The 12655-nt window shown below is 39.7% G+C and overlaps 1 protein-coding gene across 2 annotated transcripts in view; it reads right to left on the bottom strand.

Annotated features, from left to right (window-relative positions):
• Window positions 1–1265: 1265 nt before the first annotated feature.
• The window catches only part of si:ch211-276f18.2 (glucose-fructose oxidoreductase domain-containing protein 1), a 35601-nt gene continuing 24211 nt past the window's right edge, over window positions 1266–12655 (bottom strand). The window contains exons 1-3 of one of the 2 annotated variants that reach the window (XM_037973238.1): window positions 7134–7420; window positions 6820–7013; window positions 1266–6489 (exon numbers count right to left, since the gene is read on the bottom strand). In XM_037973238.1, coding sequence (XP_037829166.1) covers window positions 5764–6489; window positions 6820–7013; window positions 7134–7194 — 981 coding nt within the window. In that variant the 5' untranslated portion in view covers window positions 7195–7420 and the 3' untranslated portion in view covers window positions 1266–5763. Of the gene's footprint in view, window positions 6490–6819; window positions 7014–7133; window positions 7421–12655 lie in introns of those variants that run through there. The other variant, XM_017433932.3, reaches the window with a different exon arrangement.

Raw genomic sequence — 12655 nt, 5'->3', positions numbered from 1 at the left:
AACTGTGACAGAACTGTGTCAGAACTGTGACAGAACTGTGTCAGAACTGTGACAGAACTGTGTTAGAACTGTGACAGAACTGAGTCAGAACTGTGTTAGAACTGTGACAGAACTGAGTCAGAACTGTGTCAAAGCTGTGACAAAACTGTGTCAGAACTGTGACAGAACTGTGTTAGAACTGTGACAGAACTGTGACAGAACTATGACAGAACTGTGACAGAACTGAGTTAGAACTGAGTCAGAACTGTGACAGAACTGTGTCAGAACTGTGACAGAACTGTGACAGAACTGGGACAGAACTGTGACAGAGTGGATGCTCATAAAACGCCTGGGAGCCTCTTCTGTACATGACTTGGTCTAACAGTAAATACAATTAACTCAGATGCTTACTCCAACATCAATAATGTGGTTCAGCTGCCTCCTGGTTGTGAGAGGGGACTCACATCCCAACATACAGATCTGTTGTGACACCAGCTCGTCTCTCAGCCCTGATGCACATTTAGCTGTCAAAGCCGACCACAGAGACATCTGACCCAAAGCCAGCTGTTGACCTGTGAATGGAGGCTCAACCAATGCCAAGGAGGTGCATCTGCAGCATCTTCATCATCTATCATGCAGGAAGCTGAAGCAGTGGACACTGAAGAAGACCATGCAACATATTGGGTGAGTACCAAACACCCTCTGCTGGTGCTCACCTGAGTAACTCCTTACATGCTTGTGTGTACTCCTGCATTGACACAGTAAGTTTCATCTTATCATGTGCATCAAAAGTTAGACACATCTAAGCTTTTACACTGATTACTTTTTCATCTTCATATATTGCTGTTAGGAAATACATATTTTCTTGACTTTCCACCATTTTGAGCCATGTTGACAATCAGACCTTCACAATCTGACGTAAGAGATTTAAATGCTCTTTACAGAGGTATCCTGGCCAAGGCAGGCAGCAGCACAAATCAGTCACTAAAGTACAGCCAACTTTATTTCAGCTGCCAGCAGGGGTCACCAGAGGTTTTCTAATCATGGCATTTTAATGCTGCAAACAACACAAACCTGCTGCAGCAGCAACATACAGCTGCATACGAGCCTCACTGGAGAAGCTCAGAGAAGAAGTTTCTATTTCTAACGTGGAGAAAAATTAGGTCCTCTAAAACTTCTGAAAGCTGCAAATGTAGCTCCTGTTAAACATCCCAACATCTACCTGCAAGGAATGCTCAGCCTTCAATGTTAGGGTTTGGATGTATTGAAAAAAAATAGAGACACTGTAATGTTCACATTTTTATTCTATATAAACTGCAGCGTTGGACAACAGCTGGATCCACAAACCGAAGCATAAACAATTAAACGCTGCTTTTTTCCTTCACCCCCACAGACATTCAGGGACTCTGTTTGGAGCTCCAGTAAAGTGAGAGGAGACAAGCAAAAAAAACTACAACAGAAAAGGGTTGGATTTCACACTTTAAACACTGATACCTGACAAATCATACCTCAACGTCACAAACAGAAAAACAAAATTCTCCAATATGTACAATTGTTTCTTAACCAGAAGTGTTTTCAGCTCCAGCGTGTAGAGACGCTTCTGTCCACAGTGAACATCAATGACAAGAAATACTGACAGTAGTATCAGACTCAGAACACACACACACACACACACACACACATACATTTCTTTCATGATCTGGTTTTTTTTTTGTTCTCCTGAAGTTAGCAAAAAGAAAAGTCAGAAGAAAAACGGCAGCAGACAACCCCAGGTGTAAACACACATGTTGTTTAGAAAAAAAAAACAAAAACTAGTTTGACCCAACACTAATTGTGATAATTTCTTTTTCTTTACCTGCTTCTCCTCTCCGGGTCGCAGGGAGCTGCTGCCCGTCTCCAGCAGTCACTGTGCAGATTAATAATAATATCTTTAAAAAAGGTATCACCTTTAATGACTGACTGCAAAACCTTTGTTCATTTTTTGTCCTTTCAGTCTAACAACAAGAGAAAACAAAAGACCTTAGGCTGAAAACGGAATTAGATCCTTAAAATTCTTCAACACGTGTTAATTTTTTTGTTTCTACAGGGTTTTATATAGAAGATATAAGTTAAAAGAACATTTTACTGCCTGTTTTAAAGACGATATTTTGAGCAAAATTATAATTATTTGTGTGGAAGCTTCAGAGTTCACGCTGTATTCTGGGAGGACAGCAGAAAGAGACACACTGGGTGAAAGAAGACAAAAACACCTACATTCTGATGTAAAACACAGTTCAGAAGTTAGTGTGTGACTTCGTCAACTTAACTGAAAGGTTTGTGAAGTAAAAAGAACTTAAACTGTGGTTGTGTAAAAACCAAAAAACATACCAAAGTTCAAAGATGTAAAGTCCAACTTCCTGTGATCCATTTAAACTTTAAATGATGATTCTTCTCTAAAGCACACCTGGGCTGTAGAGGGATGGGTTTTCAGACAGGTTTGAACAAAATTACATTGGTCACTATTTTTATTTTGTTGTTGTTTTTTTTATTTGTCTACATTGTGCAACATACCACTATATATATATATATATATATATATAAAAAACATAACACACTGTTCCCAAATAAAGTCCATGTTTTGGTGTTTAATTCGTATGATTTATTTCAGAGCTGAGTGAAATGACACAGGACAAAGACTTTGAACAAGGTAGTAAAAAGCTGTTGGAACCCTTAATTAAAGCCCAATAAACGTTGAGCAGTGTTTATGGGTTTGGATCACTTCTCACACCAGAGGTTGAAGTCTATCCATAAATTTGATAAGGCTGATGTGTCTGAAAGAGAAATAATTCATCTCTGCTGAGCTCAGATTGGTTCCGTACATGTTCTATTTAGAAAGAAGATTTTTGCTCCAAACAGCTGCAGCAAAGTATGGATTTAAAAGTTCTAGTTTCTGAAAGTGGCTGAAGCAAATCCCATAATGAGCACAGGAAAGGCTGTCAGCAGCAGAAATTAACTCACAAAGTTTGAATAAACAGTTCACAGCAGGGATGTTGGGTTCTGGCTGGGAGGAACTCTGCTTCTTTACATAAAGCTTCTCAGAAGAGTGTGTTCAAGACAAGAACGCTCCAAAAGCCTCAGTCTGTTGGTAATCTGTCCACAAACTCAACATCACAATCACAGAATAAATAACCTTAAAACACATCAAAACATATTCCAGCCCCATGGTTATTACAAATAAAAGAAATACAGTACTTTTTAAAAGACAAACACATTGTCATATGTACATTTTCAGTAGTTGTTACACAGTATTTCAGCACAGAGGAACAACAATGAACAAAGTATTTGGTTTTTAGTCACACTGTAACAATAAACAGCCGGTTTAACTTTCTGAGTAACAGTTAACGATGGGTGAAAATGCAGAAAACAACTGGTTTGAAACTTTTTTGTTCTTAATTTTACCTTTGTTCCAGTTTGGTGGCTGTCTTTAGTCTCCCTCAAAATGACATTCTTTACATCTTTCTCTTTATTGTATTTACTTGTAGAACTAATGTGCCAGTCGAAAACTCGTATATCAACAGGCTGTGAACACTGGCAGCTATTTGGTAAACAATATTTGCAAAGAAGTCTCCAATGTGTCTCAAAACATTCAAAGGGTTTTCAGTTTCCTACAGTGAGTCACCAAATTTCACTTCAATTTGAACAAGTTCAAAAAAAGTGTGCAAAGATTTTCTCTCAAAATCGTCAGAGATGTCACAGGTGCCTCGAACCCGCCTCAAGAGCCCTAGAGTTGTATTTAGACATCTGCAGGAGAACAGGTCAAAAAACCACATAGATTATATGATTATAAAACTGCTCCAAACTTGCCACCTCTGCACTGCTTGCTGATCACAAAAACTCAAGATTCCAACTGAAATGAACCATTTTCTCACATATTTGAGGACCAACTGGTCTCCAACATCACAGCCCAATGAGACACGACCTTAAAGGTCAACAGATGAGAACAGCCAAAACAAAATCAAACTAATTATGTGCAACTAGTTTTAGAGCTAGCCTGTTAGTCAAACCTTTACCATGCATCTTTATTTACTAAATTCAGTCACTTTCATTGTTTTTACTTCCATTTTCATCAACTATGTGGCTTTTTAAATGCATTATTTATTAGCTAGTTATGATCTGTACTGTTTGATTTGGCAATCCCTTGTTCACTAAAAGTCTGCTTGCTGCAAAAAAAAACTAAATGGAAAGTGTGAAAAAGAATAAAACTGTAAAAATTCAAGGCAAAAGATGCTAAAATGTTACCAGATACAGTTGAAACAGAGATTGGCTTCCTCTTTTAAATTACAGGATATTTTATGCATTTATTTTCTTTCGTCAGTGTTTGTCAGAATGGAAAACTTTTTTCACACTTTTTTGCTTACATGACGACTTGGTGACACAGTAACAGAATCCCAAACTTTACTGCCTAGAAACTAAAACAGCCGATAATCAAGTCTGTGGTCAGCCACACTGAGCTACATTGACTGGCTAGTTGTTCTACATATCTGGGTAAAAAGAGCTGAAGCAACTTGCAGCAATAGTTAAGGTTAGCTTAGCATTTACACACATACAAAAAAAGAAACATCGAAGTATCGCCACGGGCCACTTGAAGAGAAATATCAAGCCAACTAGGACTGCATAAAGGCATACAAGAGTGTATTCTAAGCCTTTATATTTAAGGCTGACAGTATTTCTGCTTTAGCCTGTTCATATTGCATACATTAACCAAACAGGAGCACCCCTACAGCCAAACTACTCACTTTTTTCCTTGTTTTTCACAAACAGACAAAGGGAGAATACAGAGCAAACAGACTTTAACTACAAAGCACACTGACTGTGTACAACTAGCTAATACTTTAGAATACAGCAACAACAAAGTGGCACAATTTGAGGGCATTATCATTCTGTTCTTGTTGGAACCCACAGCGTAAGTGTGGTCATATCAACGAGATGAAGGAAAAGGATGAGTAATACCTGTTTGATCAATGAGTCAGCAGGGTGACAAAGTGGAAATATTAAAAATAGATTCCTGTTGAGATGTTTCACCTGATCGGCCTCCTAACCAGCGAGCAAATTCAGTTCATTATGGTTCCAGTGTCTTTTTGTTATGTGAATAAGTCAGATTTTAATGAAGGATTAGGTCATTCATTAAAAAGGGGGAAAAATAAAAAGGGATTCAACTTTTGGTTGCAATACATAATCTGGCGCAGAACTTACAGAGTATGTACCTGGTACTTACAGGGTACTTACAGGGTACGTATATGGTACATACCTGTGAGGACCAGTTACATACCTGATACTTACAGGTGAGTACCTTGTAAGTACCCAGTCAGTACTGGGTACGTGTACATACCCAGGATGTTTCAAGTACCTGCTAGAGATGCATCTAGTAAGTTTCAGGTCCTTACCCAATGGTAGCAGGTACATACCCTGTATGTACCCAATAAGAACCAGTTATGTACCAGCTACATACCCAGTAAATACTAGGTTCCTACCAGGTGCTTACCCAATAGCTACCACGTATGTATTCTGTACGCACCATGCTGCATTATGTATTGCTACCAAACGTTCTTGTAATTTTGTATATAACTATTCACTCACTTATCTAGTGCCAAAGCAGCTAAAGCACAACTCTATAAAAGTCTCTGTAACAGTAACAACACAAGTTTAAAAAAATGCCAATGAGTTGAACTGAATTCAGTATCTCTGTGAAAGAACTTCCAATAATACCAAGACTCTTGCCTTACATAGCAGTGCATTAGCTGGATGCTAACAGTAGAGTGACATCCTACTCCGCCGCATGGCCTCACTGATCAAGTAGGCAGGACTAACCTCTGGTTCTTCTTTCATGACCACAATGTTCTGCCATTCTCCACATTGGTTGGACTTCTTGATTGTATCCACCACACAGAGAGCATAAAGACAATCCTCAAAAGTGGCAGCCATTGTCAGGGGCCTTCCATCCCAGGTCCGTCGGTCATCTTGGTCCTGAAAGGCCTGCCGCACAGCCTGAATCATGCGGATCGTCCCAGTCAGGTAAGGGGATGGAATGTCACTAAAAGCCTTTTCTGGCAAGGAGGCCTTCTCAAGAGGTGTGGTGTCTTTGAGCAGGAGTTCAGGGCCACCACCACTGTTTTTCTGTCCGTACAGGTCTGTGCCAGTGACCATTAATCTTCCAACAGTCCCCACGACTATCACCTCCTGACGAAACTCTCCTGGTACGTTGAAGTTGAGGGTGACGGTGCAGCATGCACCACCTTCAAGTACCATCTGAAATGTGCAGAAGTCGTCACTTGTGATCTGACGGATGCCCCGAATGTGATCAGTCTGTTTGACAAATGTCTTGAGGAAGCCGTGAACTTTCTCTGCACGTTGGCCAGTCAGAAATGTAAGCAGGTCGATGATGTAGCTGCCCACGGAATGCAAACCACCACCTCCCATCAAATCGTCACAGCTCCAGTTGTATTTTTTCCCCAAAAGACTCCCACTGTGGACCTTTGGGACGAAAACAGAAAATGTCATAAGGATGTTTTTACGATTGTATAAGTTCTCACTTTTTTGTGTTAAAGAAACCCAAAACAAAGAGATGGAGATGTAGCTAGTAAAATATGATGTTAGAGACCAGCCACCAATTCCTTAATACTGCAAGGTTGCTCTATGTAATCTCAGAAGAACTGTCTTTATTCTTCTCAGTGGTCCAGGGTGTACACAATGACCGTTGAAGATGGGCATCAGTTTCTCCACAAACCAAAAAGCAAAAGGTTGGTTAAAAAGAAACTGATGGATGGAATCTCAGTGGTAAGTGACATTAATGTTTCAACATACCTGGGCCTCACAGACCAGAAGTTCCCCGATGTAACCTTCCTCCAGCAGTTCCTTCATTCGAACAAAAGCTGGCAAGAAACGCAACACATTTCCCATAATGCTTAGCAGCTTTGGATAGTACTGGGCAGCAGACATCATTCGGAAGGCATCCAGAGGAGTAGCAGTCCTATCACAGATCACATTCTTGCCAATACCTTAGAAAAAAAGAACAAAACATAAGATTGAGTGATATATTTTTGGTTGGAAATTCTGTTTTTCACATATTTTCTTTACTGCTAATGTTAAGATGTAAACTGAAGCTAAAGTGGAATTACCTTCATGTTGTGGGGGAAGAAATAAGTTCTGTGTGTAGTTAAAGCAACATCTAGTAATCATATCTTCTTAATGCAAACAAACAAACGTTCCTTCCCACAAGGAAATAATGCAGCACTGTGAAATGTGGCTCCTCCCAAGATTTCTGTACTATCCTAGGCTTTCCCTCTGAGTCATGGGAGGGGTTTGCCAAGAGGACACTTTAAAAAACAACAGCATACATGTTCTGGATCTTTTTTTTCTCATAAATATTCATCCATCCATTTTCTTTACCCGCTTCTCCTTTCCGGGTCGCGGGGAGCTGGTACCTAGAGCTGGTACCAGAGGCGGGGGACACCCTGGACAGGTTGGTAGTCCATCACAGGGACTCATAGAGACAAACGACACAAACAACCAATCACGCTCTCACTCACACCTAGGGACAATTTTAGACATCTAACAGGGAATACATCAAACCTAAATCTGATTCCTTGAAAGCCATTTAAAGGAAAACACTGGAATACCCGTAAGATGTTTCCCTGTGGGGTATATTAGGTCAGCAAAGCTCTTAACTAAAATATGGTGTGGTAGAAGCTGAAAACCATTCACAACACATACTCCAAGCACATTTATGTTATGTTGAAAGTTTAACCCAAATGACTATAGCTTTTGACTATTTTAGTCTAAAAAAAATTGGCATGAAAAGCAGCAGGTGATATGCATTTGTTCAAGGAATGTTAGGTCTTTAGCTCAATATGTACAGTATTACCATCAGAGCCAATAATCCTGGGGATGTGTGGCTCGTCATCAAAGTTGGGGAACTTTAATGCTTTTTCTACAGTGTTTAGTTGAGTATAAGACCCAAAAAAGATTTCACTTATACAAGAAAAAACACAAAACAAGAATTGGCTAATCTTGCATTAGAAAAAAAAAAGATTGATAACATAGTATTTCAATAATTATCAGGGTTTGTGTTTGCATAAAATCAAGTTATGAGCTTTTCTGGTAGGCAAGTGCATTTTTCTATTTCCTAATAAAGAAGATGTTTTCCTGCCACCAAATTAGATTAATGTTTGTTACCAAATGTCACATGTTAAATCCGACACTAACTGTGACCTTTCTGAATAAAGTACAGGTGGGTTAACAGCTTTAGTTGATTTTCTCCTTTCTACTCCTGCTGTAAGGCTGAAAATGTACCAACTGTGAGTGATGTAGTTTCAGGTTCTGTGTATTGTGTGTAATATTAGAGTAGGGGCAAACATGCACTCCTTGTGTGTTCATAGTGTGAAGTCCAACATACTGGGTTTTCTTGCAGCACTGATTGTAGGGTCATGGGTGAACAAGCAGCTCTGGATGTGAATTTACCCCTAATAATCTGTCATTAGCTCCAGTTGGCTAGGCCAGGACATAAATCTGTCTGACCCAGTTCTGAGGAGAACTGTGAGAGCCCCCCACCCTGTGACACCCTGTGACACACAGACCAAAGTAACAAAAGGCAGCAGACACAGTAAAGATTCACTGCCTTTAAGGCCTCACTGGGTAAACACCTGACACTTCTGACAAAAAAGCTTTAAGTCAGAACAGAACAGTGGCTTAGATAGTTAGAGCAATAAATGACACTGGGTTTTCTTCATATGCTGAGAAATACCACCTAATAACAATACTGCCATGTCACTTGAGATTCTAAGGCCCCGTCCACACAAGAATGGCATTTTGTGAATAAGTTTTAAAAATATATTTCAGTCTAGCGTCCACGCGAAAACGATTGAGAGAATTCCTAAATGCCACAGTTGCATTCTCACGTAGACAACCTAAACACAACCTTTTGAAAATTATGATGATTCCACTTTCTACCCAACTCACAACCCCAGTAATGACAGATTACATGCTTGTGTTTGTGTTGCAGCTGCCAGTTAGTATACCACAGCAGAAATTTAATTTACTGATGCAAAACATTCCTATTACTACAGCAAGTAATCTACGACCAAAAGGGTTTTTATCACTTTATTGAACTGTCAACAACTCTGAAACAATTGTTGCAGACACACATCAACATTGTACAAACAAAATAAATGTTGAGAGTGAGAGTAGTTGAGAAATTAGAGGTGTGACATTCACAAACGGTTCAGATCTTTTGAACGACTCTTTAAAATGAACACAGAGTTGCAGATAGTATAGATCCTTCCATTTTTTGTCCCCCTTCTCGTGTTGTCCTCCACATGCAAACACACATTCACTCCTTTGCTGTTCCACTGACACAGGAGCGCAGCAGTAGCTGTGATTCGTGAACATGTGCTCAGACAGGAAAACTGCTCTCTGAAAGGAACAGATCTGTGATTCAGATTCTTTGTTTGAAACGGTCTGATACTTCTACTCAGTCGTAGTTTATGTGACACAAAGGAGAAGTTTCCCTTTCTCATCAGTTCACTAAAACCATTTGGTTTTGCTCTTGTATTTGCTATCCATCTTTTTTCCTCATGTTTCCAGTTTGGAGCGTCTGCTCCACGTCTTCTTCTCCTGTATTTGGTGCATTTTTGTGATAGTGCTCCAGCGCCACATACAGGTCTAATGTAGTTGAGCATGACAAGGCGACCTACAAAGAGCTTGGGGATAAAAAAAGGCCAAGAGTACAAATATTGACTTTTTGCATAAACTTCATGTAATTGTCAATAAAGGTGTTTGTAATTATACTTCAGTAAATCAAAGAAACATCTAAAAACTCAGAGGCAGCAAATTTTGTGACAATATTTCTACAATTCTCCAAAGCTTTGCCCATGACTGTAGGACTTCAGAAGAGCGTGTGATGTTTGCTCAGCTGTGGGGGGAAATGTGGGGCAGGGGAAATTAATCAACACAGCTGTGACTCATTTCTAATTAGTTCCTCTCTCTTTATACGCAGAGAGGAGCTGGGACTCATCAGGCCTCATCAGGAGCATGATGATGGATGAATGCTGTGTGGGCCACTAACACAGGACAAAGCCACTGGTCTGATAGATTCATAAAGGAATGAATGACCACGAAAAACCTTAACCCCTAACCTTTGTAGAAAATTTAAGGGGTTGGGATTCTCTGAAGATGACCTAAAGTAGTACCCAAATTTATTGTTCCAAAATATAAAGTTGTCCTTGGGTAATTCAGATACCAGTGACCATGATTTAAAGGGACAGTCTGGTCATTTTTGAAGTGATGTTCTGTCAAATGGTCATCAGTAGTTAGTATCTTATCCTTTCTCAACTGAACAATGTCTGTGGTGTTACATGAGTATCAATCTGCCAAGAGCTGAGTGACGTTTTGGACGGACAGATGCTCTGATGAGAGGACCTGACACATTCAGCAGCACCAAACATGGACAGCATCTGAAATGGTTCCAACTAATTAGAAAAAGCATCAGAAGCAAAATATATTCTGGCATTTATCACAAAATCTAAACATTTCTAAAATCAGTGGTGATCACCCCTTGACGTAAAAGGTGTCCAACTGTGTTTTAATTGTCCTCTGTTATATGGTTACATAAGGTTGTCTGTGACCTTGACCTTTGACCCTGCCACCTTGAAATTAACAGTGATCACCCTTGACCCATGAGGTGTTCTGCTGTTGAGTTATACAGCTGCAGCGTCAGAGCGCGGGCTGACCTTTGACCTTAAACTGACTACTGTTTCAGACCCTGAAATCTGTGATAAATTATTAAATCTACATTTGATCAATTAGACCAGACTACCACTAAAACTCTTCATACATGTTCATACATGTACATGATCCATGAGCACAAACCTCCGCCAAGGCCAGAACATCAATACAAAACAGTGCGATTCAGATTATGATCTGAATACCAACAAATTATCATCAACATTTAAGTAATTATGTTTTTTGTGACAAAACAACATTTCCTGAAAATTTCATCCAAATCTGTTTGTTAGTTTTTATGTCGTCTTGCTAACAGACAGACAAACAAAAGACCCGACTGAAAACACAACCTCCTTGGTGGAAGTAACAAAGGGGTCACCTACTGGAGCATAGACAAGGAGTCACCTGTGACCTTGACCTTTGACCCCGTGACTGAAAATCAATAGACATCATGTTTGATCCAGGTGGTGTGCAGCTGTGCAGATCACTGTGACTTTGACATCACTTCTTACTTAGAAAATGTTTGACGTTTCCTGAGTTTCATGAAAATCTGTTTGTAATTTCTGAGTAATCTTGTGCACAGACAGACAGACAGACAGACAGACAGACAGACAGACAGACAGACAGACAGACAGACAGACAGACAGACAGACAGACAGACAGACAGACAGACAGACAGATGCTACTGAAAACACTATAATAAAAAGTATCCTTTAGAAATGTGAACATCAGGACTGTTATTTACAAACAGAATAATGAAGTTCAAAGTTCTTCCAGAACAAAAAGAAGAGAACGGAGCAGACACCTGCAGGTACTCCGAGAGGCCAGGAGGGAGAGCAGCTGCATTGTTGCTAGAAACAGTCCAGCGCTCGTCTGGAACATCCTCAGGGCCTGGCTACATGACTTCTACCACGCTGAGCACCAATACTCATGGCAGCACACTTGGAGATAAAGCTTTGAACACGGCACAGGAAACACCATCAGTGCACAAGGCTTCACACCTCCACGGTGTTAAAACGCTGAGGAAGGAAAGGCTGGAAGTGGTGGCTGGACAGGAAGGACAGGGAGGGTTTAAGTGAGGGGAGACTTTCTCACACCAAAGCAACATGTGATGATACGGTCCACACTCTGTCAGGACAGATACTGTAGGAAATACTACAATAAACTGGACTTACAGAATGATGAAACGTAAAAAAACACTTCTCGCTTTTCTTTATAAAACAAATTAACATCTGCACACAAAACAGTGCATAGAAATTCATTTCCAACACAACCCAATCAGAAAAAAACAAAAAGCCTTTGGATTAAGTATGATGCTGACAGCCTAAATAATGAACACTCTGTCCAAGTCTGCCTAAAATAGAGAAGCTGGAGAAGCTGGTCAGAAGTGATAAGGATCTGTCATGGCGGGCTGGACAGCAGCTCCTGCAGAGCACGGGTCGAAGGCAGCTTCTTGTTTTCTTTACACTGATGAAGATCGTTTGCATCATAAAATAAACTGCACATCCAGTTTTTATTATCATGCTTTAGGTGTCTGACATTTACAAACTGGACCTTCACAATTTTGTATTATTGTTAATTACAAAAATAACAGAATAAAAATAACTTAGGTCCAGGCTACACTAGTGCAGGCATTTTTTTAGATAATAATTTACTTTTTATGAATAAAGCTTCATTCAGATGACGTTTAAACAAAATGCTGCCCAGTTCGGTGGGGAAAACATCCACAGTAAAGATATTAAAACTAGGGCTGCAACTAACGATAATTTCAATAATCGATTAATCGGTCGTCTTGGAATTCATTCATTCATTCAGTCATTCATTTTGGCCCACATAAAAAAGTTATCTGTATGTAAAGGAGTAGGTTGATGTAAAACTTTTACTACTTTCTTATTTTTAAATAAATCAATATAAATTCAAT

Source organism: Kryptolebias marmoratus, linkage group LG21 (genome assembly GCF_001649575.2).
Source record: "Kryptolebias marmoratus isolate JLee-2015 linkage group LG21, ASM164957v2, whole genome shotgun sequence".
Lineage (NCBI taxonomy): Eukaryota > Metazoa > Chordata > Actinopteri > Cyprinodontiformes > Rivulidae > Kryptolebias > Kryptolebias marmoratus.
The sequence above is the reverse complement of the archived record's forward strand: the minus strand, read 5'-3'. Positions and strand labels throughout refer to the sequence as shown.